This window comes from Pundamilia nyererei, unplaced genomic scaffold (assembly GCF_000239375.1).
Source record: "Pundamilia nyererei isolate P.nyererei 1_Seehausen unplaced genomic scaffold, PunNye1.0 scaffold00070, whole genome shotgun sequence".
Classification (NCBI taxonomy): Eukaryota; Metazoa; Chordata; class Actinopteri; order Cichliformes; family Cichlidae; genus Pundamilia; species Pundamilia nyererei.
Genome location: NW_005187471.1, coordinates 2,700,541 through 2,702,398, shown reverse-complemented (window position 1 = coordinate 2,702,398; position 1,858 = coordinate 2,700,541). Strand labels below are relative to the sequence as shown.

Below are 1,858 nucleotides of genomic sequence, written 5' to 3'. Positions count from 1 at the left end.
TGGTCTGAGCAGAGTTGCTACGTTATGGCGTCCAAAACGATGAAGCAAGATTTCACCTTATCTGGGTAACTTCAGGGTTGACCTTGGGGTTTCAGTACTATGACGATGGATCACTACTTTCTGATTTTATTGCCACGGTAACTTAAACTGCAAACCCAATCTGCTCCACGTGAGGTTGTGTTGCAGGTTAGAGATCAACGGGTATGAAATCATCTCCTATTGACCAATCAGTTCTCTATAAAATCACTTTCCCAGACCTCTCTCCTGAGAGTAAGAGGGTCTAAAGATTTTTTTAAAGTGTTTAAAGTCATTGTGTTTCACTGATGAGCAATTATAAGAAATATATGTTCTTAGACATAACGTTGTGGTGGGATTGTCTTCATGACACCCAGGACGCACTCTAGTATAACTTCATAAATCATTTGTGTAACTTCTGTAAGCCACTTCTGACGTGTGATCAGCGACTGCGTGTTTGCCATTAGTGAGAGCAACTTTTTGGAAAATCTTTTCTATATGCACTTTAAAGTTCTTTTCCTGTTTTTCTAGCATGATCTTGACTAATAATAGTAAAGCCAACATGGCAAAGACTGTAATCTGCATATGTGCAACCTTGTGCAACCTGCAAATTGATGGCCAGGAGTGTCTCTACACAAAAAAGTCTGTATCGATATTGATTAATATTAATTCAAAATTGATTTAAAAGTCCAGTATTGGTCGGGCTCTAGTCAGAGAGTTAATGGAGTAAAGAAGGAGAGGAAAATTCTAAATGTTGCACAGAAAAACTTGCTTTTGTTCTTTTTTTTGTGAACTTTTGTGGACTTGATCTTGAACAGGTTTTTAACATATACCTTTTTCTCATTTGTTTTCCATTCAACAACTTTAATGTCTGATAAAACGAGCAATTTCTCATTAGATCTATGCACTGCTTACACTGATGAAACATCTAACAACTCGCAGACATTTTAAACGTGGAGGAGCCCTGTTTTTGTGAAGTAAATTCTGTTGTCAGATGTATGTGAAGAAGGAGGGAAGACAATACTGAACCCTGAAATGTCACAAAGTCAAACTTCTAACAACGAAGCAAACAAGTGGAAACACTAAGCCTAGCTCCTAAAACTGGTACTTAAGTACAGTTCTCAGGTGAAATAATCAGACACTGGAAAGATTTTCAGAATAAAACACAGATGGCAGGATTAATAATCCTAACCCATATGATGCAGTTAAATAAATACCCTTTTTAATAACAAAACACGCCCAAGAAGAAATTCACCAAAGAAAAGCTTGTATATAGATCTGGTGATCTTTTTCTGTCATTAAGCAGGATTTCAGCCTGTGTTTGCCTTGAACACTGTCACCAGACACTGAGTGACAATCCTCAGGCTTTCAGGAAAACTAGTTTCTTGGCTCTGAAATGATTTCCTGATCTGAGCCTTTGCATGTCAATGAAATGAAAATAATGGCACGCCGACTAAAGCTGACTAAAGCTGACTAAAGCTGCTCTTTCTCACGACCTTCGTGAGAACAAAACAGTGAGCATTGTAACATTGTAGTCAATTCTAATGCTTTAGTTTCTATTTCCTGTCAATGTTAAAATAGCCTCCAGGTGGTGCCAATGAAATGAATTTTTCAAATGCACAAATAAGATGCATTTCCTTACTGTGGCGTCTTCTTTGGTGTAGTATTCTGGGATGGGGATGTAGTGGTTGGGCACTTTGGATTTATCTGCTGCTTTTTCTTCGGTGTCCCACATAATGTTGTTCAGGTCTGGGAAGTTATGATTCAGGTCGATTCCTTCAAAGCTGTATCGTCCCTCAGCCCATCCAGACAGTTCTGAACCCTGCACCACATTAACAAGTAT

The 1,858-nt window shown here is 38.4% G+C and overlaps 1 protein-coding gene across 1 annotated transcript in view; it reads right to left on the bottom strand.

Annotated features, from left to right (window-relative positions):
* The window catches only part of LOC102199570 (probable carboxypeptidase X1), an 11,319-nt gene that overhangs the window by 2,648 nt on the left and 6,813 nt on the right, over positions 1 to 1,858 (bottom strand). Inside the window, exon 9 of the mRNA XM_005736735.1 lies at positions 1,658 to 1,837. Within this exon, the coding sequence (XP_005736792.1) occupies positions 1,658 to 1,837 (180 nt within the window). The remainder of the gene's footprint in view (positions 1 to 1,657; positions 1,838 to 1,858) is intronic.